The sequence below is a fragment of the Pollicipes pollicipes genome, unplaced genomic scaffold (assembly GCF_011947565.3).
Source record: "Pollicipes pollicipes isolate AB1234 unplaced genomic scaffold, Ppol_2.1 Scaffold_7231;HRSCAF=8579_pilon_pilon_pilon, whole genome shotgun sequence".
Classification (NCBI taxonomy): domain Eukaryota; kingdom Metazoa; phylum Arthropoda; class Thecostraca; order Pollicipedomorpha; family Pollicipedidae; genus Pollicipes; species Pollicipes pollicipes.
Window position 1 is genome coordinate 45,351,862 of NW_023597034.1, and position 27,107 is coordinate 45,378,968.

The window sequence follows — 27,107 nt, forward strand, 5'->3', positions numbered from 1 at the left end:
TGCGGCGGAGGGCCTATCAGAGTGCAGCCGCTCGCACAACAATTCAGATGAACCGATGTCAGTGATGAGATGCCGCGTGGTAACGATATCACGCTCGGTGAGTAGTTCTTCAAAATTAGACCACCCCAGCTCTCGCAGCGATGTGGTAACATGGTCTTGCAGGTGCAGGCCGTGGTCACAATACAAATGCCGAAGTAGATCACTGTCTTTGCGCTGATGTACAATTTTCCCACGAGGTTAAACAGTAGCGACTGTGAGGAAAGACGGGAACTTCCACCAGCAGACGCCTGGTATAAATCGGTAGCTTGCGGTGGATTCTGTCTAGCCCCACCGGAACTCAGTAGCACCGCTGAACAACAGTAGCTTCATGCACATTCCACGCCAGGTGTGGGGATGACGCCACGACCTGGATGCTCTGTGAGGCTGAAATATTATCATTGCCAAAATGGACTGAGATACTAACATTTAAGTTTTGGCTACGGCACTTAAGGATAATAAGCTCAGTCTTAGGTGCGTAAATTTCCAGTCGGTTCTCAGGGAACCAATGCAGTGCCACGCGGAGGGAACATTTGGCACGAGTTTTTTTTAGAGCCTGGAGGCTTGTTGAACATTCGGCACCAAGGAACTGGGTATCGTCTGCAACATTTTAAACTTGCCATGTGAGATGGGTTACAACAAATCATTGGTAAAGATAAGGAATGATACTGATCCTAGGATGATCCTTGGACCACTCCGTGCATCACATCTAGCACACACAACCCGCCCCGCACAGTCTGGGAGTGGGGGTGACTTCCCGCCACGTGGAAGTGACTTTCCTTGTCATTCTCACGTGGTACGTATATGCTGTGCATTTTTCATCATCTATATGCTGTGCATGTAGATGATGAAAAATAAGCTTCATCATAAGTAAAACGGCGAATAGATTATTCATTGTCAATAAATTCATTTGGGAGACCACCAAAGAGTCCAAACCTTAACGTTGTCTCTATCTCACCAAGGAAGGCGACCTATGCGTGAAGGTGATATAAAGGAGCATGCCACATGTCTTAGCAAGATTAAGAACATAACTTTGCATAGAAAAATCCCGACAGTTGCATTTTTATAAAACTGTCTTTGAAAAACATATCGATTTTGGGTATCAGTACCTCAAGATTGGCTGCGTCAAAGTTGGATGGAGGCATCGCTCCTCACTCCAAAAGTCGTAGCGGCAAGCGCTCCTCCTCTGTCCCGCGCCTCTTGGGGGAGGGAGCAAGGCCCAAAAAGGTTCCCCTTGGCTACGCCACTGGGTTTACGCCGATGGCGAAAGGTGTCCTACGTCCACCGGTGCCAGGCAAGCGCTGAGTGTCAAGCGACTTCCGCTCGACGGTTGTCGACCTAACCTGACACCAGCTCCGGGTCCCCAAACGCGTATAAAGCACAGGTCTCCGTAAGGGAGCCATGCCTGGCAGGAACACAGTGGGCTGCGTCGGCCAGAATCGAGTACAGAGGAAACGAATGATCAAACCGGTTCGTCTCCACGTTTTCAATTATCTTTTCGGCATGGATCCATTTTAGTCAGCACCTCTTAAGAATCATAAACAAGCTGCCAAACTGCTATTAATATTGATCTACGACCCCAAAAAGAACGCTTTGAGACAGAGGCATCCGTTTAGAATAGGCGAGCCGGCCGGCTTTAATGACATTAATATTAGCGGTCCCAACACCCTTAGGTACGCGGCAGCAGGGTAGTTTCCGAATTCTATTCGGGGCCTAGCTACCCCCGCCCCCATCCCCAACCCAACTTTGAGGGGAAGTGGGCCAAATTTTGTGCATGGAAGTTTAAGGATATTTTCGGGGGTGCGTCGAGACAATTTTACGTCCGCCCCCCCCCCCACATTTTGTGGATCTACTCCCTTGCATCTGGCATATATGGGAACGTGATCTTAAAATGCCGCTTCGTGCAGTAACTATCATAAATAACACTTTGGAAAACAATTCTACAGAAGCACAGTGGTAAATCACGATCGAAATCGGCTCATTTCGCACATCAGCAATTTTTATCTAAACCGTACTTTTGGCGCAAAAATTTTCCTGTAGGAGACGTTTCCTTCCCAGCTGAGAATGGAAAACAAACGGAACGCGCCGTGCCGATTCTCCGCTGGTCGCTGGCAAGATGGCGAAGATGAGCGCGGGGGTAAACCAGTATCCGGGGCCTTCTTGGTCGAGTTTACTGAAAGACAACACACCCGGTTCCTCTGAAAGTAAGTGACAAAAAATGAAAAATAGCTTTGCTGGTGATTTCAAGGTGATTTAGTCGTGCATGTTCACACATAAAGGTAGGAAGCGCAACTGGAACAAGCCACATTTTCGGATGCGACGTATATGGCGCGGCTAGTTTGCTCACAGAGGTAGTGATAAACTTTGGTAAAATGTGGTATTTTTCCTAATGGACGCATATTTTGTTGCATGTTGCATCATAGCATTTGATTGTGCTCTGAGAAGCAAGCGTTTTATTGCCTCAGTGATGCCCAGTTGGTTGTAGAATCAGGCAAACAGCCACTTTTGTCTGCATCATGTACCAAGGTTCTTGGATGTTATGTTTATCATGCTACATTTAGGCGTATGTGCATGCATTGTCCTCAGTTCACTTCATTTCTTGTAATGTTTGCATGCACATAGTGTAGTTTACATGTAATCTGATAACTTTGCTGTTTGGCTAGCTGTAATTCCTGAGCTTGAATGTGGAACGTATCTGATGCATCTAGATATGTTTAGATCTCATATTTTTGTGCACCTGTCTTACTTTAAGTGTTGACTAGACACAAGGCTATTCATCCAACAATTTTATGACAAATAACATGGCTATATATCATGTGTCACATTTGTACCATTTTTTCATTCAGTAAGTATCTGAAAATGTAGAGATAAAGATGTAGCTGATATTTATGTTCAGACAAGAGGGCAAGTTTGAAAATATTTTGAATAGTTGTTTGCATAGCATATCTGCAGATCAAAGGTGCTGAAAGGGGTTGGGATGGTGGGGTGTCAGTATGCCAGCATGTCTGATGAGTTGTGCTGGTCTGATTTGAGTCAAGCCAGCCAAATTATCAAACTTAGGTTGAATTAAACCTATGTGCTGTGGTGCCTGTTGGTGCCTGTGCCTGTTTGGTGGCACAGGGCTGCATAAAGACCTGCTTATAAAATCTTAAGCTTTTCTTGTTCTCTCTTGATATTCTCAAGGCTGTTTATGCATCTGCCTCTGTTTTGGGTTAAATGTAACACAGTGAGGTATAAAGGCATGTTTTGGCATTTTAGAATGGTTTGAAAGCTGGCAGAAGCTATTTTTTATCAATTCATCCCATAGCATAATGATTTTTCTCACAAAACTCATCAGCTGCACTGGCCCAGTACTATGATAGCTTTGTCAAGGATTGCATGTTTTTATCAGGCCTTGTGTTGGTGTAAAAAGGCTGTTTTTGTTTCAGAAAGCATTGGGTAAAGGAGGATAGAATTGATCAACACAGGAAATACATGTAAAATGTAAACAAAATATTTGTGGATGCATGGTTATGTTTGGTGTTGCTAACAGTAAACTAGCAGCATCAGATCAGGCTTAGGTGCTAGGGAAAGACATAGAATGTTTGGGGTTGTCAAGATACAATCAACAGATAAAATCAAGTCATTAATGCAGACCATGGTGCACCTGTGATGCTGCATTTAGAATGTTGCATCCAAGCTCCAAGTTTACGCAAAGCTTGTTCACTTTTACTAGAGTTCAACCCCAACAGGACTAGATATTGTATTTGTTGTGCATGATGGTCATTGCAACAAGATGTGTAACAAAATTGTTGATGGAAGTCCACAGTGTTTTCAAACAAAAACAATGCTGTAAGGAGGCATGCAGTAGTATTCTAGAGATACAAAGCTTAGGTCTTAGCAGGTTTTAAAAAAAAAAAATCTGAGCATTTGTGTTTTGAGCATTGGTACTTAAGTAGTGCAACTTAGAAGTAACCCCCATGGCTCATTGATGCACATATGCCTTATGGCTTTTCAGCTGTATTATGAGATATTTCCTTTAAATGTTGTAAATGCCAATAAGATTATCCTTGAGATAGTCATGTGATGTTGACTGATATCCATGTAAGCGGCTTGCAGTAAAAGAGATGGACAACTCACATGCATTATCCTGCATTATGTGTATGTCATTGCTACATGGGTTTGTTGTGTGACTGAAAGTGGGACCAGTTGTTTCATATTTGGAAGAGCTAGGCTGGTGGTCAGACTCATTATGGTTGTAATATTATGCCATTTACTAGTGCCTTGTTGCTCTCTCCAAGCAGATTGTATGCTGGTGTGTGCCTTGTGGCCCATGATGTAATGATGCCATATTATCTATGTTTTGTATTCTGCCATCCATAGGCTGGGCCTGGTGAGCAGTGGGGGTCAGCCCAGATGAAGTATCTATGGAAAAAAACTAAGGATTAGGCATGTGCACCACTTGTATAGGAAAGAAACATCTCCATAGATCAGGCCTGGCCCAATCTTTGCTTCATGCTAATCCAGTTCTTATTGGCTCTTGAAAGTTGACAGGCTGGCTTTAGAATGGGGCCAGTGCATTATAAGTCCTGCGCTGAGCATGAGGCTGCCTTGTGTGGGGGTGTTACAGTGGCTTTGGAGTAAATCACTTTCTTCTTCCATGTTACATAGGCATAATTCCCTGTCACCACCAGTGAATTGTAAGGTTATGCTGAGCTCAAATGTGACCATCTGATCATCATATACATTGTTTTTGATTTCTGTCCTCTTTATCTACACTTATCTGTTGCATTGTTAAGTGTTAACAGCGCCAAGTGTTTTTTTGTGAAGGCCCTGGGCACCCAATGCTGATCTGGGGCCCTTCGATTTTGTTCTAACCACCACAATATCTGCTGGAATATTAAATGCTTTAAAAAAGTGAACCATCAGCCAAAGTCTATCTTGACAGGCATCAGGTGATATTACTAACACTAGGCTATTACTAGGCTGCTAAAATCAAGGTCTGTGATAAATGCTGCACAGTTCAGAAGAAGTTGCAATTTTTAAAGCAATATGATTTCAATCATTTGACAACTGTATCTTGTGGATGGCTAGGTTGCTAGGTGTATCTTTCCACTATTATTAGTTCTGTGGATTGTGCACTCATGACTGCACTTTTCATGGCTGTATCCAGATTTAATTATCTGAATGTGAGCATTCCATAAGCGGTATCAAGTGTTGTATAAGGTATAAGTATAAGGGTAGTTCATGGTAGGCATGGGAACTAAGTTCAAGTCAGCTCTGAGCCATTTCCTGCTGCTGGCTTAGGCTTTGACCTTGGTTTCATGCTGTTGTAAGTGGTTGGCCTTGACTTAGCCTTGCACCATTTGAAATGGCTGGCTTCAGCATGTTTTTTGAAATGTGGTGTGAGCCTTTTAATTGACTGGGTTTCCGGACTTGTGGCCTATGCTAAAACATGTGTGTTTCGAGAGACCTGACACCACCATCTAGAAGGAAATTCTGGGTCAGCAGCAGAACTTCGCGGCAAAAGCCGAATGTAACTATGCTCGGCGGGGTTTTTCTGGCCTCTGACATCTGGGGTGGCCTCCGCCGCTGGCCGCAGATTATCCCAGTTAGAGTCTAATGAGAAGTGCCTAAGGCGGAACCCACCACGCCACGAGTGGATGAAGGGAAAGGCGAGCTCTAACCAACTGAGCTGGCGGGCGTCAAACAAGGTCTCAACTTTGCATTGGGCTACAGCTTCATGCTATTTTGAACTCCTAGGTTGGTGTGGTCATTGCGATTTCTGCTTCCTGCTGCGGTTGATGCCATTAAAAGAGTTACAGTCATGTATATCATGTCACTCTAATATACCACATGATTATTGGAGGCTGCAACCTACATATGGCTGAAAACTAGATACCAGTTCGTCATTCTCAGGGCCAATTACGACCTGACGTGGGCTGGAGAACTGAAGTTTTGACGTGCAAGATGTCTGAAACGTTGTGTACATACTTAAACTTAGACGAGTTTGCCCAAAATTTTCTTCCACCCGGAATGCGTACGCCTCGTCTCAACCACTGCATAAAACCCTCAGGACATTTCTCAATCCCATGCAGTTTGGACAGAAGCTGAAATGGTTTTTGGTGTTGCGAATTAACATTGCATGCCAGATTCGACCTCGGCTTCGGCCTCGTGATTTGAAGCTGGTGGGTCTGACTTTGACTTCGCATTTTCCTCGAAGTTCGAAATCTCTTATTTCGGCTCCACGTAGACGAAGCTCGAAACCATAGGTGTAACTTTACCGTGAATCAATATCTCAAAATGAACATTACGTATATAGTGTTGCATAGAAGACATGAACCCAAAAATGGTATTGCAATCATGACCATTTGAAAAAGTTAAGCCTCTGTTCGAGGTCATTGGCCTCCGATTCGTCTTCAGTCCACTTCAGCTTCACAGCATTGTCTTGACTTCAGATTCGGCTACGAAACCCAAAATCCTGGCTTTATCCCCATGCCTGGTTTTAGATTCGCAACGTAGCCTTCGTTTCAAGATTGCTGTTGGGATTTGGAGAAGTGCATGATATAGACATCTAAGAATGGTCTGAAATAAATTAGATAACCTCTGCTCATGTTGGTCGAAATCAAGCAAAAATGCCATTTTGACTTGTTCCGTCGTATTTTTAGGGTCGCGTTTCGCAGAACTGCGTTCAGCAGGGCAGATTCCCTAAAAGGACTATAATTGAGAGTTTTTGCTGATACACGCACATACATATTCGTGCACTTAGGCAGCATGCTTTCATTAATGCAAGTTTTGATATACGTAGGTGTAGATAAACATTTTATCAGCTTGTTGCCCGTTTGTTCGAATGTTCAAATGAAATCCTATGTTGGTTTTGGCAAGCCATAAATCTGTTTTCCCATAGTCCTTCACATTAGTTCTGGCTAACTAACGTTTCAAGGAAATCGTTCCCCATTTTCGAAGCAGTGTAGGTCAGTCGGACTTAAAACATTTGAATATGGCGAAATGCGAGGCACGCTCTACGAGACATAATTAAATGTGCACCATCAGTTGATAGATCATGCATCCGAGAATCAGGTCAAAGTACAAAACGCATAGGAGTTGTTGGTTTTCGTTCTCTCGATACAAACTCGTCAAAATGAACGTATTCTCAGCATTTTGATTGGATTGATTTAGTGGATCAGAGTCCACGCTAAGCACGGGGCGTTGCGTGAGTCCTAGCCTCACCGTCCGATCGTGAAATTGCAGGCTGAGGGCAGAATTTTGCGGCGAAAGTTGCCACAATGCTCCCCGACCTCTGACCCCATCTGACCTTGAGCGGCAGCTTCTGCCGGCCACAGGCCAACCCAGCTAGGAAGACATCACCACCGCCGAAACGGATGGAATCCACGCACCCCGTCTCGGGCGTTTGGGATGTGGCCGCTCCAAGTGATTGAGCTACGGGACGGACTTTGACATGGTGGCAGCGAGTGCTTGCGGGTTTGCGTCACTAAGCGACAGAGCGACTGTGGACGGTTTCTATTTGCATCATGTCGCGATATATTCAACACAATTCATGGGAGCACCTGGCCGACCCGAACTCTGGCTGCTGGTATGACTGATGGGAACCGGGTGTGATGCACTGACTACTAGGGACGTTCAAAGCTTGCTCTCGAGATTTTCACTGTCGTTGGAGTTTGTTACGTACGCCAGTAGTTCAAGAAAACCGCACATGCTATCACTGCAAATGCTAGATCTCCCTAATTTTGTCAATGCCAGGTGTCAGCGCTGCTGCAATGTTTCCTTGTGGTCTACTCTGTAAGGACTTCAAAACACACTCCGCAAAGCCACTGAGAGTGTTGTTTTATCATATCAGTAAATTTCGCTAAAAATGTTGCATTTTCGGCGTCCCTTTTCACCCGTCGGAAATTACTCTTCACTGGATATATGTGGCTTTCTGGCATTTCACAAAGCAGTGAGTTCGGGTAGTGTATTTCATTGTCACTATGGCTGACCTTTCTCGCCACAACAAATTAATGAAAAAATGAATGAATGGCGGCTGCCAGACACTGGCAACATACGGCGCGTGCGTGCTTCGACGTTTTACTTAAAACACCGGCCGTCAGCGACTGGGCAATCAACCGGTGGCATTTTGGTGACGCGAAGATGTAGAGCTGCCACGAGGGCTATGAATGTCAAGGTAAGTTTGATGTATGAACGGCGCGGTGCATACAATGACAAATGGGCAGTAAATACAGGCCATGCATCGGTGCCCGCCGTGATGTAAATTTCGCCACGACTCTGGCTACAGTTCCGACGACAGCATGTTGTATCCGGCACCGTTTTTCGGAAATGCCGACATTCGCAACTAACCCGACTATTGTCGGCGCAAGCACGCGCCGCACAAACTCGTGTTGGGTACCTGAATGGCGGGCGGGACGTTGGTTGATGCTTTTAAATTGGATTCGCGCGTTTTCCCGCTTAGGCTGCCGGGGTATGGTAGGTAGTAGGTAGGTAGTATGGTAGTAGACGTGGAGACCCTTAAAAACCGGGCAAGCGCATCTTGGCTGCTGCTGTGCACGGGACACATGGCATATGGCACCATGCCATTTCCCGCTTAATTATCTACCTAAACGTGTCAATTTTGTCGCTCTGACCCCTGGCTGCCGTGATGTGGCCACCGCTTCGAACGGCTGCCCGCGGGCTTTGTCGCCGGCCACATTTTCGGGCCGCCCGTACAAGAATCAATGGGCCTAAAACGGCCCTTCCGCCCCGTGCCACGCCCGAGCCTCGGACCTCAGCGGTTCGCGATCTTTCCGTGGAAAACCGTATGGTTCGCCCGCGCGTCCTCTCCAAAGTTCACCGTTCGCGACATTGGGCCCGGGGACGACGCCACGCAAAACGATAGTTTATAAACATTCATCTGTTCGTCGGTGCTTCGGAAGATTCGTTGGCCATTTTCAAGACAGGACATCATGCATCGAACATACTGTTACACACAGGATATATAACTTTGATATCTCCGTGCATTGCGAAATCTGCGCTTAAGTTGGTAAGAATAACAGTTCCAAACTGCACGGCCTAATTCGGTGCACACTGTTGTGCGGCTGAAATGTACTTGTAGTTCCGGGTGTCTATGCATGGAGGTGGGAGAGCTGTCGTGTTCTTCGCATGCCGTGCAGTGGCAGATGTGACTGGCCCGCTGACCGTTGGCATGACGACAGCAAGCCTCAGCCGACGCTTGGCCACGCTGTATCAAATACCTCGCACATGCGCCACATACCCCAAAGACTGTAAATGCCCCGCCACACTGGGAATATCGGACGCCAGAGACAGAGTACCCGTCATCAACATAAAAAACGACTGACGCGACCAGCACGGTGCGACATGCGACTCGCAAGGCAGCCCCTTCGTGACCGTACGGACCACCACTGCGTAGGCTGGGTACGGCATAGTAGGAAAAATACGTTTATCCAAGCACAAGTGTGCCCCAAATTTCGTCATGTGACGGCGTGCTCTAAAACGGAAGTCATCGTCATCTGGCAAGCAATATCCAAAATATCACTTTTGCACAGTTCCAAACGTTACTTTTCAAATGTTTTAGCGTGAACTTGGTAAATATGTGAGGAGAACTGAGCTTGTATAACACTATGCGTGACTGCATCTTATCTGCACCATGTTTGGAAATGATCTAGTGTTATTGACAAACTGAAACGAATGCGCTCCCAGACGCCGGCGACATGTAATCAATATATCAGTACCGTGCGGGCAACAACGGTATGTCGCTGCGCGGTCTATCATGCCGACTATAGTGTGGTGCGTGATAATGTATGCAGCCGTCGATTACCTGTGGCCTTCAGGCGGATCGAAAGGTGGTGATATGTTCTGAGTGCGATGGATGCGAAAGCTAATGTAGCAGATAGTGTTGAGGTTGAAGAGTAGGTATCATGTGGCTACGTATCACTGTAAAGGACTTGCGTGTGGGACGGGAGCCAGGGGACTTGAGCGTGGGTAAGAGCCAGAGGACTTGAGCGTGGGACAGGAGCCAGAGACAGCCAGATAATTTGACTGTGGGACAGGAGCCAAAGGGCTTCTCAAGCCAGATGTACCTGTGAGAGCAAATGGGGGCTATTCCTAACTGACAAGCTCAGCCTGAGCCGCCTCATCGTCGTATTTTAGAAGAAAATCAAGTGCTTATGTTTGCAGATCCACAAACAGGCATACTGGCGCGGAGGAATACCAGCAACAACGGTATGCTCAGGTCGTTATGCTCTGCTAACTGACGCATCTTTGAGCCTGTTTTTGTCATTCATTTGTTCCTTATTCGCGCTTAGTTTTCTCCTGAACATGCTTTATGTGCACATTTCACCTATGTGGGATGCGCAAAACCTCCTGGACCCAGTTCTGTTCATGTATCGATGGAGGGTCAATGTTAAACTTCCGTCAAGTTGAGCAATGCTGCTTTTCTATTAGGACGTCAGCAAGACCATGCTTATGCAGAACACAGTCAGAATATTCAAATGGTTTATTTTTACTTGGTATGAGAAAGAAAGGCCTTCACCTCCTGGTTTTTGGATGTAAGTTAAGAATTATTATGCTGAATTGTTCATCTTCAGTAAGCTAGGAGGTACTGGTTGAACAGCGTTATAGTGCAAACATTGGTTGTGTTGACAATAATGGATGTGTGAAGATGGGCTTGCGATCAAGAGTGATCATGAGTGATCATGGGCGCATTTGTGAGTGATCTTAAGCACAGCTTGAAAAGCCACTGCTGCCTATGTGACTAATGTTCACACGATCAGGTCGCTCAGCCAGTACCTTCTGGCATATTTTGAGTGATCAGTGATCAAGTTATCGTAAGTACTTTGCTCACGAGCAATCTTAAGCGCAGCTTGAAATGTGTGGTGCTGTCAACGTAACGAATGTTCGCACTGTAACGTCTAAATAACACCTGGTAAAGTGAAGGCGGACAACCCAGCATGAACCCAACCCAACCCATGAACTCTGGACTCAACTTGTAGCAGAAGAGGAGCTCGAGGTCATGTTTTGCTTACATCAAAAAAGTGTTTAACCTTTCAAAGGTTTGCCCAACCCGTACATTCATCTACAGTTTTGGGGTTGTTCCACTGAATGGATGAACAGGTGCCGCAACATGAGCAGTAGATTCCACCGTTGGTTACGTAGTGCTGAACTTATGATTACGGGTAAACCAGGATGTGCAGGCCTGTCTGAATCGCCTTACAGTTTCGTTTGTACCGGGTCGATGCCAAGCCTTGCGCTGGATCATGTGCGATCAGCTGGTGCGGACAGGCGTGCAGTGAATGGTTGGCCGGAGATGATAGGCCATCTTGCACGTCTGGAAAGAGCCTCGGCTATGAGGTCCTGGTTCAGAGTCACGAGTGGCCCGTCTTAATCGCACAGCTGTGAATGTGGAGTTCTCGGTAATCCATGACGAAGTGCCGCTAATTCTTGGCTGGTTCATTTAGCCGCACCCTTTGAGCCATCATCAACAACACCGTGAGGAATGTTACACCAACCTCGCTCGAGCGGTGCGTCGTCAGCCTAGTTGTTGAAGGTGTCACTCACGGGACCCTCCCATTTCCAGATGTCCGAAATGAAAAGCGGCGGAAAAGTGGCGATATGCACACGAAGCTCACACTGGAAGGTAAGTACGGTGCTGCGGCCGGACCATCTGTTGGTGGGAAGCGTCGCGCACAAGCTGCCGACTTATGCGATGCCGGCTCCTGTCTGACCTACCTGCCGTCACCATGGTTTTGTTTTGGCTTGCATGCAGCCGGTCTGGGTGAAGTGAATCATTTCGCCGTGGACGGAGCGTATTTGTTTTGGCGTTTTCCCGTGTACAGGCCGCTAACGCTCCCGACCATTCCCCAGATAAGCCTCTGCTGGGTGACATGCCCAAGGTGGAGGAATTCTCGACCGTGTGCTGCAAGCTCTGCAAGTGCCCGGTCAAGACCCAGTATGTCAAGGAGCACATGTGTGAGTATTCCCAGACCGTAGTACGGCGCCGGCCGGTGTGCCGCCGTAGTGTGGGTGCGGGGCGTTGTAGTGAGTCCAGCCGGCGCGGGAGCGGGCCATGCTCTGACAGCTGCCGTCCCTCGATAGCTGGCTTAATCTGGCCCCGGCCGGCCTGCCGCCGCCGCCTTTGCTGCTGTGTGTTGCCGTTCGCCGCACCCCTTGCCCGGCCACTGACCTCGCGCCGTGCCCGGCAGCGTTGCGGCACCCGGACTACAGCGCCGCCAGGCTGCGCGAGGAGGCTGAGCGCTTCCAGGTCAAAATCATGATCAACAGCATCCCCGAGTCGCTGTTCGCTGCCGTGCCGTCGTACAAGTCGCACATGCTGTCGCCGGTGCGCGTGACGTCGCCGGTGCCGCCGTGCGCGGCCGTCGTGGCCGACGAGGACGCCGCCGCCGTGGTCGATATCTACGAGCCGCTGGCGCAGGTGGCGGTCAAGGAGGAGCCGGCCGAGCTGAAGCGTCACTCGCTGGTGGACGACCCCGAGGTGGTCTCGTCGGAGGAGCAGCTCGGCGCCGTGCTCAGCCTCAAGACCGAGGTGCCCGGCGCGTTCGTCGACATCCTAAACGAGTTCGAGAGCGACGCGGGCGGCGCGGACGACGCTGTGCCGCCGCCGCTTCCGCTGCCCTCGCTGGACGCCTCGCCGGCCGTCGACGCGGCGGCGGATGCCGAGCTGGCGGTGCCGGGGTCACCGCTGCCGTGCCCGCCGCCGCCCCCGCCGACGGCACCAGCACCAGCACTGGCGCCGGCCAGCCTCAGCCCAGCCGCGCAGCGCGTGCCGTCCAAGGCGGAGTACAAGGTACTGCCGCCGCCACCGCCGCCGCCACCGCCGTCGGCCGCCGCACGCGCCGTTGCTGATGCGCCCGACGCCACCACCGTCAGTGAACACTTGAACCAGCTTCGTGGCTCGCTGTGCGCCAAGAAGCTGCGGCTGGGCCACCTGCCGCGCCAGTACGACCCGAAGAAGCACTGCGGCGTGTGGATCGCCGAGCGGAGCAAGCACTGCACGCGCGTGCTGGACTGCCGGCAGCACAACCTCGACCAGAAGTCCAAGGTGGTCCGGCCCGTGCCCTTCAAAGATCTGCTGGTCCGCTTCAAGGCCGGCAAGAGCCGGGAGAGGGAAACGATCGTGAGTTGGCTCGCGCTTCACGTGGAGGTGTGAACGCCCCACTGTGGAGGAATCTGCAGTAGACATGGCTTACAGCATGGTTGCGCTTTCTTTAGCTACCGTATTTGTCTGAAATGTAAGTTACTATAAATGACCAAACAGTTCAAATGCCACTAAGCCCAAATTCTAATCATGTGCCGCATAAGTCGGATGCATCATTCAGGGTCGAGGGTGCCGCGTTCCGTGTGGCTGAGGCCGGGGCCTCTGCCAGTGAAACGCCTTCGGCCCTGTTTCGAGCCATGCCGTCACGTATTCTGGTCCGCTCACACGGCGCCCGCCACTGCCGCAGAAACCTCTCACCATGCGGTACGACCCGAAGTTCCCGGCGCCCGAGGGCCATCCGGCGGCGGCGCTGGCCTCGCCGTCCCGGCCCGGCCCGCCCGGCATGGTCACATACCGCAACATCACCAACTCGCCCATTTTCCGGCGCGAGCGCGGCGCCTCGACCGACGATGACGGCATGCCGCCGCCGGCCAGCGTGCCGCCGCGCGCCGCGCCGGCCGCCACCGCGCCGGCCCGGCCGCCGCCGGACGCCAGCGTGCCGCGCGTGCCAGCCTACCCGCAGCCGCTGGCCGTGAGTAGACTAGCTCTGCCGGACTGGCGCTGTGAGCGTGACTGGGCTGGGCTTGCAAATGTTGTGTCCGAAATTCGTTTCCAATGGCATCTGACAATATTTGGGCGCACGGATTGATGATGGAGATTGTCTACCGTGACAGTGATGCTCAGAAATATCACTGGTGAACTCAGGATACAACAGTAACGTGTCATCAGCGCGGCACTGAGTGTGAGTGGCCTGCAGTGCGCTGTGCCGTGTCGTCGGTGCATCCTGACGCCGTGGTGTGGTCGGTAGGTGAGCGGCGCGGCACACCTGTGGAGCCGCGGCGGCCAGCTGGGCCTGGTGGACGGCTGCGGCCCGCTGCGCGCCGCCTTCCGCAGCATGTTCCAGCCGGCGCGACGCGGCCAGCAGTCGCTGCTGAAGGCAAACCAGACGCGCCCGGCCGGCCCGGCCACGGCCACGGCCAACGGTCAGCTGCCGGCCAAGCGGCCGCCGGAGCCGGGCCTGGGCGCGGCGCCGCCCGCCAAGCGGCAGCGGGCGGCCGCGGGCGCGGCGCCGGTGGCCGCCCGGCCGCCGTCGGCCGCCGGCCCGCTTACCGTTCAGCTGCAGCAGGGCGGCACGGCCGCCGCCGTCAACGCCGTGCTGGCGGCGGCGGCGGCGGCTGCCGGCGCCGGTGCCGGCGGCGCGGCCCGCCAGCCGGCGCCGGCCGCGCTGCTGAACCTGCAGCCTGGCGGCCGCGGCGTCACGCTGGGCCAGGTGGGCCTGCAGCCGCAGCAGCTCAACATCCAGCTGCCGAAGGGCGGCCTGCCGTCCAACATCAGGCTGACGCTGCCCAGCGGCACCCTCTCCTCCCTTCAGGGCATCTCCAATGATACCAAGATGATAGCCATCAATTCCAATAAAGGTTAGCCGACGGTCCCTCGCTGGTGGCGCCCAGGGCGCTGTGCGTCGAAGGCTCCTGGGGACTCGACGTGCGTTTTAACTGGCCAGAACTGAACACATTTGGTCATCGTCCGTTCAGCTTCGGCGGGCTTTGTCACGGAGTGTGGCAAATTTATGCCATGATCAGTTGATGGCGGCACGTCCTGGTAGCCAGTGTACTGTGACCGGGCTCTCGCTGGAGATGATCTGCGCCGGCTGGTGTTTGTAACTGCGTATGCGGAGGTTCTGATCTGTCGGGCTGGGCCCGAGCGAAGATCTGACTCGCCCAAGCGTGGCGCGGTCTGGTGACATGTTTGGGGCGGGTTGACTGAGCTCCGCCCCGTGCGAGCCGGGGACGAGTCGCTCTGACTCTTCGAGCCGGGTGCGAGGTGTTTTTTCACCCGTGGAGCCGGGATCGGCAGCTGCGGCTGAGGCCTGGACTTCACGTCTGGCGTGGTGGAACAGCTCACGATCAGCTCACTATCATATCACTCACTCACTATCATGACTGGAGTGCTGGTGTGCTGTGTACTAGTTCATTATGGTTTGCACGTTTGCCAGCTGGAGTGAAGGGCAGTGAGGTCGCGCTCTCTGGCCGGGCTTTGGCCTTGCCGTGCCCCTGTCCGTTTGGTTTTTGGTGTCAATCTGACGTGATTCTTATCGCTGACCTCATCTGGGAGTGGGCGTTCACTACACCTCATTGTGGGTAAATTCTCCCCAAGCCCTCCAATGTCACGAAGCGAGGCTACGCGGTACACACGCCCCTTCTAATCGGCATGCTGTGACCTTCGCGGACTGTGAACTACTCGGCTCCACTGAACCTTCCCGTTCAGTGATGATCTGCGCACCTCTGTTGCAAGCACGAACTGAGTTGTAAACGGGCTCAGAGTGACAGGAGAATGTTGCAGGTGTTAGTGTGACGTTATTGAACTCCCGACCCGTTGTGTCGTGCTGCGGTGACACCGCTCACCGGTGGCACCGCGTGGCATCTGTTGGGCTGCGGTCTGCATGTGAGCCGAGCCGCGGTCGTGACCTGACTGGCGTCCGACCGCCGTCTTCCAGTGCCGATCAACCGGATGAGCCAGGGAGCGGGCGGCGTGGGCCTGGGTCAGCGCGTGGCCCGTATCGGCACGCCCTCTACGCTGCCCATGCACCACCTGCCGCAGCAGGTACGGGCCCGGCCGGCCGCGCGCCGCTGCCAGGCCGCCACTGGTGGGCGTGGCACCGGCCGCTGCGGCGACGGCCGTCACTGTTTTACTCTCGCAGGGCACTGGTGATCAGACTCTAGCGGAGTACGTGTAATCGGTAGGGCCGGAACGTGCCATAATCAGTAGGTACACACCGTCTAACATTGTACGATGCCTCTTGTTCTGACGTCATATCCAGACGGTTAATACCGCCGCCTCTCCACTTGAGGCGCATTACTGCAGTTGTATGGGTCCATTAACAGGTGTCTTCGTGGTAAAGAAATATGAACCTTAAACTCAGTGTCATAATAGTGGCGTTACATTGTAAGCAACGCATTCTTCTGGACGCGTACGAATTTAATTAGCGGTTTGGAGAGGTGGCTGTGCGGTCAGAATGCTTTCTAAACTTATTTTGTCGTGAATATCCTGGCTGTCCCACCCCAAAAGAGCTGTTCTAGTTGCGTGGACAACTGTGAGCTCGTCCTTCCAGTTAAAAAGTGCCGCAGAGTCTTGAGCGCGTCACGCAGTCCCTACACGCGGCCACCCAACCCAGTACGTCATGCTCTTGGCCACTGATGGCTGTCGGCCCTCTGGCGTGCATGATTGAAGTGTGTTGGCAGTGTTAAGGGGGCGTGAAACCGCATAGTGTGCCGCGTACAGTTGTCAGCCGGCGCGATGGTGAGATGTCCCACGCCGTACCGACTGAGCCATGGGAGGGTGTGCACAACCTGACGCTTGTAACATTCAGCTGAGTGACCCGTAGCATGCAAGTGGTGCGCCATTCCTTCCAGCTGGACTTCTAGCTGGGCTTCAACCGGTCAGGATGTGGGATGCGGTTGACAGGAAAGCGCGAGTGTAAGGGTAACGAGCAGCGCGTTCAGTTCAGTTTCGCGCACGCTTGTCTGCACGCCTGGCCGACTGGCCTCGACACGGCAGCCCGCCTGTGACCCGGCTCTTTCGGCGTCGCCAGGTACTGGGGCAGATCCAGATCCCGCGTCGCCCGGGCGCCGCCGGCGGGCTCACGTTCAAGGTGCAGTCTCAGGGCGGCTTGGTGATGCGTCCTGAGCAGTCGTGACCGCTACCGCCGCCGCCGCCGCCGCCGCCGCCACCACCGCCGCCGCCGCCGCCGCCGCCGCCGCCGCCGCCGTCGCCGCTGCCGCCGCCGTCGCCGCTGCCGCTGCCGCTGCCGCCGTCGTCGTCAACGCCCACGCCAACGCCAACGCCGACGCCAACGCCGCCACCACCACCGCCACCGCCGCCGTCGTCCGCCAGCCGGCCGCCGGCCTCTTAGTGCAATACGCCGGCTGCCGGCGCGGCGCACGCGCGTGCGCGCGCGCCTGTGATAGGGCGGCCCCGTGGCGGAACTGGACGGCCGTTGGCCGGGCCCGGTGGACCTCGCGGCCCTCACTCCCAGTGTCGTCTTCTGATTCCCTGCTCAAGCGGCTGGCGCGCGGCGCGGCGCCGCCACGCTGGACGCGGTGCCGCCCGGCCGGGGGCGGCGCTGGACGCAGCGCCGCCTGGCAGGGGGCGGCGCTGGACGCGGCGCCGGGCGGCGGCGGGCCTCGGGACTCGCCAGTCCCGGCTGTGCAGTGTATGGTAGCACTAGCTTTAAAGAACTAGTGGTAAGAGATTTACGAACCAATGCAGCCGCTGGGCTTCGATTTTTTGGTGTCGTCGTTATTTATTTATTACGCAATAATCTGTGCGCCACCGCGGCCGAGCGATAAGGAGCGTCTGTGTTTTGTACTGTGTAATGCTCAGTTTTGTACAGGTTTGTTTGTGACTTTGTACAATGCGCCGTTGTTGGAGGGGGTGGCCGCTGCGCCGCGGAGCTGATGGATCGTGGAAGCAAAGTAACAATGTCATCTGGCACGTGGGTTGTCAATAATAAACTGTAAACCATACACGCTCGCTTTGTTTCGGTGATCCGTTGTACGAGGCGCGTCATCGCGGTGAAGTGTTGTTAAGAAGATGGCGTGCTTGGAGCCCCAGGATGAGATATGAGGACAGGTTCTTGTCCCTTGGAAACTGAATCGAGTGGAGAGGTTTTCGACATCAGGCAGCGTTACGCTTATGTAAATAAATGATACGTACAATAATACATGCTGTACATAGCGCAGATATGTAATGTTCGGTAGCCGCCTGCACCCGTTCAACGAATACCTTACGGCTGCGGGAGATGCCCAAGATCAGAACAGGTCTTTAGGTTGAAGCACGCGAATCCATTTTCACATTCCCCACGCCCATGTCAGCACTACGCTTTAGATTAGATCCTCTACGCCTTGGTAGATAATGTCCGATTCATGGGATAAAGGGGATAGATGAAAGAGGTGGTGGTATGACAGGCATTTCAATGTGTAATCTTGAGAACTACCTAATAAGGTGCACATAGAGTGTAATCATGCCGCGTCCTGCGATAACAGCGCCCGAGGCTTATCCCGCAACGAACCTCGCCGCATGATGGGACGGTGTGTGTTCCGGTGCTCGTGCGAGGCTGGTGGCGGGGGCGGCTGTGGGGCCGACCTTCAGCCGGCCGCGGCAGCGTAATCACGGCGTGGCGAGGCGCCGCGAGGACATGAGGCGCAATGATAAAAGCGTATGCGGAGTGCCGACGCGCAACGTGAGTGGGCTCGTGGAGTGATTCACTCACTTCACGAGTCCGGCGCGCGTGGCAAACAGCTGGCGCGACGAGGCGTGTCCGAAGCGCCGACCCTCCGAGCGATGGTCACGCGGCCTTTACGAGTCCGGTGCGCGTGGCAAACAGCTGGCGCGACGAGGCGTGTCCGAAGCGCCGACCCTCCGAGCGATGGTTATGTGGCCGGCGTGCTGCCAGGATTTCCGTAAGGAGAGCACCAAACCTTTGAATGGCCGTCGTGGTGTGCCCGGGAGCCACTCCAAGGTGCCGCTCTCGTCGGGTGTGGGGATCGCTACACGCCGGACGGGGGCAGTTGCCCCACGCACAATCTGGTGATATTTACATAATTATTGGAAAGCATGTACCGATACCGACGGATGCCGACGGCCGAGTGTCACGTTTCGGTGTATTTAGAGTGATATCTAATGCGCCTAGTCCCACCCCTACTCGCGATGTTCTTTTCTTCGCTGCCGCAGTTTCGCCTCGGCACGCACAAAGCGCGAGGTGTGTTCGGTAATACGACATAAGGGAGTCGTATCAAGGAGACAGGCGCCGCTGGCCAATCTCGATGGCAGGCTTAATTCGTTCGGCAGGCTTAAGCCAGAGCTACCAAACGCGCATGGCCTTACTCTTGCCGGCGTACGGTCATAACTGTTTTGTTGATACGTTGCCGTAGATTTTTCTGCAGGCGACGCTAGGCTGTCCGCATTCAGTAATACACTTGCAGATGGCCTAATCAAAGAAATAGGAGCCGCCGACCAAGCCCGATGTTGCGGTGTCGTTTGATTGCCTCCGGGTAATACTATCAAATGAGCGTGGTTCCATCCTCCGTGTGCGAGACTAACAGTTTGTTTTAACGCGGCCATAACGCTTCGACCATATATATATATATTATATATATTATATATATAATCTATATATATATATATATATTATATATATATATATATATATAGATCTCTCTCTCTCTCTCTCTCTCTCTCTCTCTCTCTCTCTCTCGCTCTCTTCTCTCTCTTCTCTCTCTCTCCTCTCTCTCTCTCTCTCTCTCTCTCTTCTCTCTCTCTCTCTCTCTCTCTTCTCTCTCTTCTCTCTCTCTCTCTCTCTCCTCCTCTCCTCTCTCTTCTTCTCTCTCTCTCCTCTCTCTCTCTCTCTCTCTCGCTCTCTCTCTCTCTCTCTCTCTCTCTCCTCTTCTCTCTCTCTTCTCTCTCTCTCTCTCTCTCTCTCTCTTCTCTCTTCTCTCTCTCTCTCCTCTCTCTTCTCTCCTCTCTCCTCTCTCTCCTCCTCTCTCTCTCTCTCTCCTCTCTCTCTCTCTCCTCTCTCTCTCTCTCTATCTCTTCTCTCTCTCTCTCTCTCTCTCTCTCTTCTCTCTCTCTCTCTCTCTCTCTCTCTCTCTCTCTCTCTCTCTATTCTCTCTCTCTCTCTCTCTCTTCTTCTCTCTCTCTCTCTTCTCCTCTCTCTGTCTCTCTTCTCTCTCTCTCTCTCTCTCTCTCTCTCTCTCTCTCTTCTCTCTTCTCCTCTCTCTCTCTCTCTCTCTCTCTCTCTCTCTCTCTCTCTCTCTCTCTCTCTCTCTCTCTCTCTCTCTCTCTTCTCTCTCTCTCTCTCTCTCTCTCTCTCTCTCTCTCTCTCTCTCCTCTCTCTCTCTCTCTCTCTCTCTCTTCTCTCTCTCTCTCTCTCTCTCTCGCTCTCTCTCTCTCTCTCTCCTTCTCTCTCTCTCTCTCTCTCTCTCTCTCTCTCTCTCTCTCTCTCTCTCTCTCTCTCTTACAACCATAACATAACGTAACGTTTCAACGTGCACGTGCTCAGTAGGACGCTAGCGTGTGGTCACTGAAAAAGCATCACCATCCAAGAACGATGTTTCGGCGTCTTTCGGTATGTCTCAGCCATTCGTATTTAACGCGCACCGTCCGACAACTGGGCGTAATTGTTAATATTGTTTTAAGGGAGTATCGTTAAGTCAGGTCAGCACGCGCTGACGGAGATGTGCATCGGCCGACCGGGTGCCGACATCCGGTAATGCCGTATCAGTTGGTCAATGTCAATAAAATGGGCTCTGTCAGTCGGTCTCAACGCTTGGGTGTCGTTCAAAACCCCGTTATGCAGTGGTTTATGAAAGGCACGGTCTCACTCTCAACGCGCAATTAGCATCATTTTAAAGTCCCGCCGTATTTTCGTCTCCAATCGCCGGGTGCCGCATGCCTGCAGTGGCATGTTGGCGGGGGTCATGTGAAACAGAATAGGCGCCATCTGCCGGGCACAATGTTTCGGTGTCGTTCGATAGCACATGGCCAGTGCTATCAAAACTGCACAGTCCCACGTTCCGGGAGCGATTTGGAATGCCAATTACATTTGTTTAACGCTGACGAAGTTTTGTCCTCGATATGCGTCAAGTGGCCGCCCGCATTCAATAATTGGTCGTCAGAGGATCATATCAGCGACACAGGCCCCGCCGACCAATCTTAATGTGTGTGCGTTGTTCGATACCCATGAGCCAGTCCTATCAAACACGTGCGGTCCCAATCGTCGCGCGTGCTGATAAACATGGTTAGGATAACAGGTGTAGGGATGTTTCAAAAGGTGCGGGATGGGCAGGCTCAGGGTATACTTAAAGAACCTTTACTGGGAAGCAGCCCCGGTGGGCGGAGGGGGGGGGGGGGTAAAAATGTAGGAGATTGTCTGTTCTAATTCACATAAAAACATTTGGAAATAACGAAAAGCCACGATCTCTGTACTAAATGTATATCTGCAGCTGTTTCCCACTGGTGCAACATCTAGCCTGTTCGACTGTGTTATGCCTTTTGATAAATGAGACGATCCAGCTTCCTGGGATTATTCGTCCATTTCAACATTGTTTTTCTTGGGGTGGCGAAACTTCATGAGCGTGAAGACATTTTGGACCATTGGAGAGGTATGCACCCTGGCTCCCCAGGGCGCATGCCAAAATGCGAACCGGGCACAGGCTGGTCAGAATTTTGCGCGCTGGAACTGCGCGCCAAATGGTCAGAATTTTGAATGCGAATCAATGACTCATAGCGTACCAGAATTTTCACGCGTCTAGATTTCGCTGTCTGTCTTTCAATAGATAAGCCTTTTCGCAGCATTTTAGGCGGAAAACGCCGTTCAGAAAATCAGGATCCGCCTCAACCTTCGTCTTCAGCCATGTGGCAAATGTCATTCGATGTTGTTTTTTTTTCTGGCAGCCACTGGTGGACAACCACTTTAACAGTTTAAGGTCATTTTCTATAATCTACCGTACGATTACGCGAGTGGGATTGACACCCTGGGCCTCTTTTTGGATGAAACTTGGTCTTGGTGCGTCCTTGGTAATGGCGAATCCGACCTTTGCAATGCATCGGCTATTTTATACGCGTCCATCCACATGGTTCTGTATTTTGGCTCAACACATACCAAAGAAGGTCCTCCGGCGAGCACAAAATTGTTTTTGCACGTGACTTGGGTCGGGTTTTGAAGGGAGATTTAAGCTGCGATTTTGTTGTAATAGTTGATCCCATTGACCAATGTAACTTGACAACTTGAGCTTCTTGCTTCATGCTGAGCACACCGGTCCCTGGCCGGGTGGATTTAGCTGGGTTAGTCAGCTGATGTTGCCGAGTGAATCTGGGCCAACTCAACTAACTCCAGGGTGATTGCTATCGAAAGGAACGAACTCACGCGCTGCGTGGTGTTAGCCTCCGTCATCTGCATGTATACTCCAGACATTTTGTCTCTACCCGATATAAACAAATACGCACCGCCCCACGAGCACCATGTTTCGGTGTCGTTCGATATATTTAAGTCGGTGATATCAAATTCACACGGTCCCGACCTCAGCGCATGATACAAATATTTTCGAAACGTCATTATATTTTCGTCTTTCGACAGCCGAGTGTCAACCCGCATTACTGATACATTCAAATAGCGTCATCTTTAAAAAATAGACTCCCCACCGAACGTGATATTTTGGTGTTGACATCCTTCATCCCATGTAAGTAAGCGCACAATTTCCACTGTCAGTGCGCCATTTTGAAACGATTTCGAAGCGTTCTAGTATTTCCGCATCCATGTGCTCAGCAGTCTCCCGTAGCGCGCCGGCATGCATTCATATCAAACAATGGGCGCCGATGACCAACCTCAACGTTTGCGCTGTCGTTTGACAGGCCTGAGCGGCTGCTTGTCAAGCGCGCAAGGCCTTCCTCTCCGCGAGCAGAAATAGAGATTTTCAAAATTGTGTAAGTTGTTAAGTGCATTTGCGAGGTGGGTTATGGATACAAACAAGACAGTAGTAATAACCGTATTACTCATAGAAAGAACAGGAGACTACACATAAAGATGCGTTGATGCTTTGGCAACATGCCTTTATCAAAACGAAAGGCGCGGATTTGAGGGCTTCGTTTTGATCGATAAAGGTATGGTGCTGAAACATCAACGCTTCTGTCGCTCTATTCTTCCGGTTTTCGACGGGGGATAAGGCTTTTACTACTGTCGCACCTATATCTTCAAAATTCTCATATTTTATCTCCACTCGGCGGGCGGGCTCCCGCATTCAATCACCCTTCAGTGACTATGCCAAACAAGCAGTATAAAATGCAGCCGTATTCTGTACAGCGCTGCCGGGGGTCATCTCAAGCACATGTGCGCCGCTGGATCTTCTCGATGGCTATCGAACGTAAGATGAACATCGAGTCAGGGCTATCGAACGCGCTTGGCCCCAAAACCATACGGGCACACATATTTGTTTTAAAACACTGCCGTAGTTCTGCCTCACCGCGGCGGTGCCCTCCCGCATTTTATAACAGGCTGTCAGGCATGGCTGGGGATCCTGTGGGGACCGGAGGGCCTCCCCCCGCCAGCCAGCCAGCCAACTCAGCCAACTAACGGCTGTCCAGCTCCCCCAGTGCCCAGGCAACTGACGGCTATCCAGCTCCCCCCGGTGCGCGGACAACTAACGGCTGTCCAGCTCCCCCAGTGCCCAGCCAACTAACGGCTGTCCAGCTCCCCCCAGTACCCAGCCAACTGACGGCTGTCCAGCTCCCCCAGCACACAGCCGACTAATGGCTGTCCAGCTCCCCCAGTGCCCAGCCAACTAACGGCTGTCCAGCTCCCCCAGTGCCCAGCCAACTAACGGCTGTCCAGCTCCCCCAGTGCCCAGCCAACTAACGGCTGTCCAGCTCCCCCAGTGCCCAGCCAACTAACGGCTGTCCAGCTCCCCCCAGTACCCAGCCAACTGACGGCTGTCCAGCTCCCCCAGCACACAGCCGACTAATGGCTGTCCAGCTCCCCCCAGCACCTAGCCAACTAACGGCTGTCCAGCTCCCCCAGTGCCCAGCCAGCTGACGGCTATCCAGCTCCCCCCGGTGCGCGGACAACTAACGGCTGTCCAGCTCCCCCTCCCCCCAGTACCCGGCCAGCTAACGCCTGTCCAGCTCCCCCCAGTACCCAGCCAACTGACGGCTGTCCAGCTCCCCCAGCACACAGCCGACTAATGGCCGTCCAGCTCCCCCCAGCACCTAGCCAACTAACGGCTGTCCAGCTCCCCAGCCACCCAGCCAATTAACGGCTGATGTTGGGCCACTGGCGCTCAAACCACTGTCATCAAGAGACGCTGGTCAGCACCACAGCTAAATTGCAGTGCTGCGATCCATAGGCGTAGGAACGTTTGAAAAAGTGGGGGGGGGGGCGCCAAGCTCAGGGTGTACTTTAGGAACTTTTTCTGGAAAGCGAGCCCGATGACCGGAGGGGGGGGGGGGAAAGGAGGTTAGGGATGGATATTGTTATCGCCCTTTATTCCAATGTCATGGCTGCTATGCTAGCTATGCATCTAGAGCTGTTTATCACTATCCAGCGTCCCTACATTATTCGTCCATTTTAACATTGCCTTTCCTGGGGAGACGAAATTCCACGAGCGGGTAGGTATTTTGGGTCATCAAGGAAGCATTTCCCTCCACAGTGTAGATGCCAAAATACGGCATGGATAAAGGTTAGTGAGAATTTTGAAAGTGAGTCGATGGCTCACAGTGCGCCAGGTTTTTCATGCGCCTTCATTTCGCCGCCTGCTTTTCAAGAAATAAGACTTGTCGCAACATTTTAGGCGGAAACAAATTCGGGACCTTGAAACTGCTAGAAACAATGTGACAAAATCCATAAAACTGGAGATTCTCTTTTAAGAATCAAGCGACATAATAAGGCCCATCTGTCATATGTTCTTTATCTGGGCCCTGCTCCTGACCGCAGTATGTGGTCACTGCTCTGGCCTGGATGTCTCCTGCATGACTGACTGCGAGCTGATCGTGGGGCTACTTTGTTGCATACTTTTGGATCAGCGTTACTTCTACATGGTGTATGAAACATGTTTTGGACACCTGCAAAAGTATTTTTCCTGAATTATCTTCCCTTATACCACACCATCGCAGAAAAATGGCCTCCGGGAAGCTGTCTGCCTTAGGTATGGATTGGCCCAAAGAACACTTCCTTGTCCATCATGCAACGTACGCGACTTGATCTGCTTTTGTGTGTAGGCAGGGGCGTAGCCAGAGCATTGCCAAGAGGGAACACAGGGTTGACAAAAGTCCGTCTTATGGTGCCCCCCCCCCCAAAAAAAAAACCGGATATGGTTTACTTGTTAACAAGTGACACGGTTTTCTTTGTTTTATTGTTATTTTTACCTTGTAACCAGAACAGAAACCAGGAGCTACCGTGAGCTCAATTCTGTTTGCATTTTGAGGTCAATAAGCTGCAGAAATCAGGCGATGAACGACCTGCGTGGAAGAAATCACCGGCGCTCTTAATTTACAATAGTTAGCTTACCCTTTTTAAACCGATAGAATTAAGAAGCTTTGCCAACTTTTTATCTGGGTTCTACAGACATTGAGAACATTGCGAAGTTAGATTGTAGATCGATATGTTTTATCCAAATTTAAAGACGAAAATTTGATTGCAAATCAAGTGGTCAACGACGTGTATTAACATGGCCAAGCCATGTTTGTAAATGTTCACCATTCAGTCAGAATTGATTAGTAATACAATTCATGTAACATGTTTTTTAACATGCTCGCTCGCAAATCTTGGCACCTAAAACCTCGCCCCCAGGCGTTGCAGTCTCCGTAGTCGCGGAGCGTTAGCCTAGTAGCTAACATTTAACCGTGGCCCACCGGTGGGCGAAAATGATGACGTTTCTGAAATGATTACCTTTAAACACTTGAATCAACTAGTTGTACAAGTTATTTGGCGTAATTTTGAGCATGCGCACTCGAAACTTTTAAAAACACCAGCCTCGACCCCAGGCGTTGCAGTCTCCGTAGGCCGCGCAGCGTCAGCCTACCAGTTACCATTAAGTTGTGGCCAGCGGGTGGACGAAAATGATGACACTTCTAAGAAAGTACCCTTGGACGCTTCATGGCATCAGATCCTGTATTTAAAAGGCTGTCTGAGGGCATATTTCACGCGTGCAATTTTCAGATTGATGAAAAGAACGGATTGGCCCCTAAAGCACCGCGAAGTGGGGCTGGAACATAGTGGTTGAACTGGAAGAGTGAAGGTAAAATCTCTATTTTTCGTGTTTCTGCAGCTATTTATCTGTCCAGAAGATAGATTAACACCGCGCCCGTCGTCTGGTGGCACTTGCAGTGGCCGAGACTTGTCGGTTTTACGGAAATTGCAACCCAGACCATCCTTGTCCTTGCTCTCGAAGTTGCGGGCGGGCGTGTGTCAAGCTTTTTCATGTAATTTGTTCCAATAATACATTCTGAAAGAAATGAACGTTCTCAGGCAAACATGGCATGACCTCGCTGTTTTTTTTAAATTCATTTTGACCAGTCCTTTTCAACAAAAATGAGAGTCCCACCCTACTCAACAATAATGAGACCCCTTATTTCCTTCCGGGCATGGGACCTCTTGAGAAGAGCACCAGGGGTACATTACCGTTCCCAGTCAAGGGCCGAAGGGCCATTCCGTCCCATCGCAAAGTGTCTTCTGGCTATTATTCTGGTGGCACGGGGCGGGATCTCCTGGTCGATCCGGAGGGCGTTAGCAGGGTATATCATATCACATTGTTCCCATCCCTGACACGGGAAGCCTTTTGATCCGTGCAGTTAGCCCCGGATCAGCAAAGGGACCTTCATTGATGCAACAACATCCCTGATCACTGCAGGCGGTTCGATTATTTTCACATAGACTCCAGCTCCATGTTTTGCTGCGTTCTTCAGTGATATTGTGTTCTCCCTGACTGTAGATTGCAGATGAAATGAGGTTCATAATTTGTATTAACATGGCTAGCCCATGTTCGTCTTATAATGCTAAAGATCCTGTCAGAGCTGATTACTGATAAGAAAACTACGTGATATGGTTATGAACATGCGTGCTCGCAAGTCATAGCAATAACAGCCTCGACGCCCGGCGTTGCAGTCTCCGGGCCGTGCGGCGTCGGCCTTGCAGCTGTAACACTAAGTGATGGCCAATGAGCAAACGAAAAAGATGACGCATCTTAAGGCAGATGGCTGGTGAACTAGGTAAATCGGCATGCGTGTTTAATGCAGTGCAAAAGTAGGCCGAATGCAACCTTAATCTGAAAGGGGGGGGGGGCAGTCGACATTGCTGCCCCCCCCCCCCCACCTTGAA

General features: G+C 51.7%; 1 protein-coding gene across 1 annotated transcript; it reads left to right on the top strand.

The window, feature by feature from the left end:
• Positions 1 to 2,148: 2,148 nt before the first annotated feature.
• On the top strand, positions 2,149 to 14,052 carry LOC119110177 (ataxin-7). Its single transcript, XM_037233914.1, has 7 exons — positions 2,149 to 2,240; positions 11,603 to 11,662; positions 11,890 to 11,994; positions 12,228 to 12,679; positions 12,818 to 13,159; positions 13,488 to 13,666; positions 14,049 to 14,052. Exons 1-7 carry the CDS (start codon positions 2,153 to 2,155, stop codon positions 14,050 to 14,052), a joined length of 1,230 nt encoding a protein of 409 aa, XP_037089809.1. The 5' UTR covers positions 2,149 to 2,152.
• The last annotated feature ends 13,055 nt before the right edge of the window (positions 14,053 to 27,107 follow it).

What these genes read in the sequence shown, in the direction of transcription:
- LOC119110177 (XM_037233914.1), top strand. Translation starts at nt 2,153, where the DNA reads ATGGCGAAGATGAGCGCGGGGGTAAACCAGTATCCGGGGCCTTCTTGG. An exon ending in GTATGTCAAGGAGCACATGT is followed by an intron (nt 11,995 to 12,227) that starts GTGAGTATTCCC and finishes CGTGCCCGGCAG; the next exon opens with CGTTGCGGCACCCGGACTAC. An exon ending in GCCGGGAGAGGGAAACGATC is followed by an intron (nt 13,160 to 13,487) that starts GTGAGTTGGCTC and finishes CCACTGCCGCAG; the next exon opens with AAACCTCTCACCATGCGGTA.